Source organism: Molossus molossus, unplaced genomic scaffold (genome assembly GCF_014108415.1).
Source record: "Molossus molossus isolate mMolMol1 unplaced genomic scaffold, mMolMol1.p scaffold_m16_p_15, whole genome shotgun sequence".
In the NCBI taxonomy this organism is placed as follows: Eukaryota; Metazoa; Chordata; class Mammalia; order Chiroptera; family Molossidae; genus Molossus; species Molossus molossus.
The window spans coordinates 30,406,977-30,410,497 of record NW_023425350.1 but is presented as its reverse complement, the minus strand read 5'-3'; the positions used below and the strand labels follow the sequence as shown (position 1 = coordinate 30,410,497).

Below are 3,521 nucleotides of genomic sequence, written 5' to 3'. Positions count from 1 at the left end.
ATCAAACCAAATCTTCTTAGAATGACAAAGGAACATTATGAGTTTTATCAGAAGATACAGGTACATGGGGAGGAGGAATATCATAATAATTCTTATGATTTCCTGAGCAGATAGACTTCCTTTTGAAACAAACACATACCTAATTACATAATAGACAATTATGGAATGGAGCATTTCATTTGCAATTAAACAACCCAATACTGATGCATAGAATAATTCTTAATTATGAAGTTCAAAAGAAATAAATGGATAAACTGTCTAAAGCAGCTATATTCTCCCCTTCTCAATATTGGAATTTCATTAAAATGTGAGAAAATAAAAAACAAACTTAAATTTTTCAATAATATACAATTTGTTTCTCAAAAACTTCCAAAGAGTCTGGCTAGAGACATTTCTAGGTGAGGATCTCAGAGAGAGGAGATTTATGAAACCCTCAACATTTTACAGGAGATTCTCTAGGTTGTAATCATGCAGTTAGTGCATTTCTTTACTAGGTATCTCTTGGTAGAAACAGCTCAATTCTTACACCCTGTCTCAGGCTTAGGTGACTACACACTATTCTCAGATACTAAAATAAGCTACAATTTTCCCCAGAGAAATAAATACTGGATTTCTACACCCACAACACACAAATGCAAATTGAATTCTTGCCAATTCATGTATTTTCATGAGGAAAAATGGAAATATTCTCATGATTCTGCTGTTCTATATTTTTGAAGAAAAACAGAAAGAATAGCCCATCATAGGTGCTATTGCAGAGATGGGTTTTCTTTGTCTGGCAGATTTAGTTGCAGGTTTTACAGAAGAAATAATTCTGGCTGTATTTTCACCAGTGCAAATGGAACTACCTGTGTTGCCTTTTAAAACATTCCAAGTTCTTGCCCTGGCCAGTTTGGCTCAGCGGTTGGAGCATCAGCCTGCAGACCAGAGAGTCTTGGGTTCGGTTCCCACTAGGGGCACGTACCAAAAAATAAAATAAAGAAAAAGTAAAACATTCCAAATTCTAATTTTTAAACAAGAAAATATGAAGCCAGTGTGCAACCTATACGGTAGCCAAAGGAGAGCTGCCACGAGCTGAACTACTCAGCTAAATGGCTGGTTTGCATTGCCCTGGTCTTTATCTAGCACTGAGAATAGACTGCTGTTTTATCCAAAGAGGAATAAATTGCTGTTATTGTGATGTTAGCCCATCACTTGGCATTGCAATTCAAGTTTTTGTGAGAAAGAAATGTATGATCTAACTGCGACTTGACCTATGCCTTCCGAGATCCATCTAGGTGCTCTAATGGAGCAGAAAAAGTGGTGAATACAAGGACATGCAAACTGGTGGTGAAAATTTGTTTGATGATAGAAGGGAGCAGAGAAGACATTTGAGAGGCGCTGTTTTTATGATAGCTAAGTTTGTTTAACATGCAGAAGGATCCCTCCACCCCAGTCTCCCTCTAATTGCATCACACTACAGGTTTATAAAGATATGAGGACATATAGCTAACTGACTAATGACATGCCTCCTAAAGTGGGCACAGATGATTCCTTACAGATAAACATCTGAATTTCCACAAAAGGCATTAGATGCACGAGGCAAGAATATGCTTGGGTTCCCTGCAGAAGAGTCATTCTCTCTTAATCCTAGGTAGCACCCATTAAATGTTTACTATACACTTGAATTACAACATATAACAATATGTACTTACTTTAAATAAGATAATTGTGTGATTGAGTTTTATAAAAACTCCCCCCCTGGTTGCAATCTAGTTTATCAACCATTTACTCAAAATTTCTCTGGAAAGGACCCGTTTTGAAAGAGGCCTGGAGAACAGCAGCAGTTAGATTTGAGCCCTGATAAAGGCTCACTTTTCATTCATAGTCAGAGCCTAAATGTGCTCTTCTTGCACCTAAACAGATAATAAGCACTCAGCACACTCCTCCTCCTTGACACAACACATTGAGACTAATCACACATAATTGGGGAGGAGGAGCAGAGGGCCGGCCACGCTATTGTGTCCAGAGGACAAATGGTCAGTTTATGAGGCTTTGGGCTGATGTAGTCATTTCTTATACATCTATAGGGGAAAAACCATCCCGTTTAAAAGGAAAAAAAGAGCGAGGGAAACAGAAAATGAGATGGCAGCTTTGACACAATTAATTTGGGGGACGTTGGAAAGATAGGTTTTATTTGTATTAACCAGGATAGGATTGTCACGTTTAATTTTACAAATTAAAAACTGTCACCAACATAGAACAAAGACCAAGATAAAAATGGGGGTGGCAGTCACCAAAAGAAATTCTGTCTCAATTAGAGGTAAAAATCTTTAGGTTGCTCACAAGTTCAACTCAAACCTCAGACAGGCTGCTTCTCGGGGATTTAAAGACGAACAAAGGTTTGGTGCAGGAAGAGCCACAAGCAGACCGAGAAGAGAGGCTGGGGAAGACTGTGGGCGAGGACAGGTGGACCCCATCACCCACACGTGGAAGGTTGGAAAGGTTGGGGTGGGCCAAGTCTTGGGGCTGGAAAGTCTCGGGGAGCCAATGCTTGCTGCATATTACAGGTTTCCGTTTCTGGAAAATATTCCCTGGGCACTCGATGTTTACTTCATCTTTCGAGCAGTTGAATCTTCTATCCACTTTTGGTTAAAATAAGCAGAAGTGGGTAATGAAGGTTTTCTTCGTATGTATCCCGGTTTTCCTTTTTCAACTGAAACAATCATAGGAAAAAAAGGTAAGGAGACTCAGATTAGGAATCTTCACCGGTCGATTTTAATGTTGAATATAATGAAAACTTCTTACCTAAATATGTTGTTTTGGAAATTTTAAAATTAAAAACAGCAATGCAAAGTAGTACTCAGTAGCACTGACATGTCAACACTACACATCAAGATGAGAATCTTTTTTTTTTGGGGGGGGGGTAGGGTGTTTTTTCATGGACAGCCACACTGCTTCTGTGACCTCCATGAACTAGGGGTACTCCAGTGAAGGCAGACCTGGGGTCTGTTCATCGTCACCAGGTCAGCCATTTGGCACAGAAGTTTCTGCTGTGGGTCCCCTCCGTCGCCTGCCAGTGCCCCAGGAATCAGGCAGGCCCCTCGGACCCTGTTTGGAGACTGTACGACACCTGGGCATGAGGGCAAGGCCTGTGGGGCCTAAGATATTTCAAAGACTCTCCAGCCACTTCCTAGGGGTTTTAATATTAATGACAAGTAATTCAAAAATTCTTTTCTCTGAGGAGAAAAATGTATTCCAACAATTAGAGCGGCAACCTTTGATACCACTCAGGTGAAGTCCTGAGGGCCTCCTCGGGACAGCTTTTACAATCTGATTAGCAGTCTCAAATCTAAAGTATACTTTTCCTCATTGGCTAGAATAATTCAGATAGTCGTATTTATATGTATTCTAGCAAATAATAATTCGCTATTTATAAAGACAAAATTAATATTTTTCAGCCAATTATAATTCACTTTTTAATTTATAAGAATCAGAAATAAATATTTATTTTAATTATACATGGAACTAATTCCTTTATT

At 39.1% G+C, this 3,521-nt stretch overlaps 1 protein-coding gene across 1 annotated transcript in view; it reads right to left on the bottom strand.

Annotated features, from left to right (window-relative positions):
- Window positions 1-2,194: 2,194 nt before the first annotated feature.
- The window catches only part of CAMKMT (calmodulin-lysine N-methyltransferase), a 379,656-nt gene continuing 378,329 nt past the window's right edge, over window positions 2,195-3,521 (bottom strand). Inside the window, exon 11 of the mRNA XM_036262484.1 lies at window positions 2,195-2,695. Within this exon, the coding sequence (XP_036118377.1) occupies window positions 2,618-2,695 (78 nt within the window). The 3' untranslated portion in view covers window positions 2,195-2,617. The remainder of the gene's footprint in view (window positions 2,696-3,521) is intronic.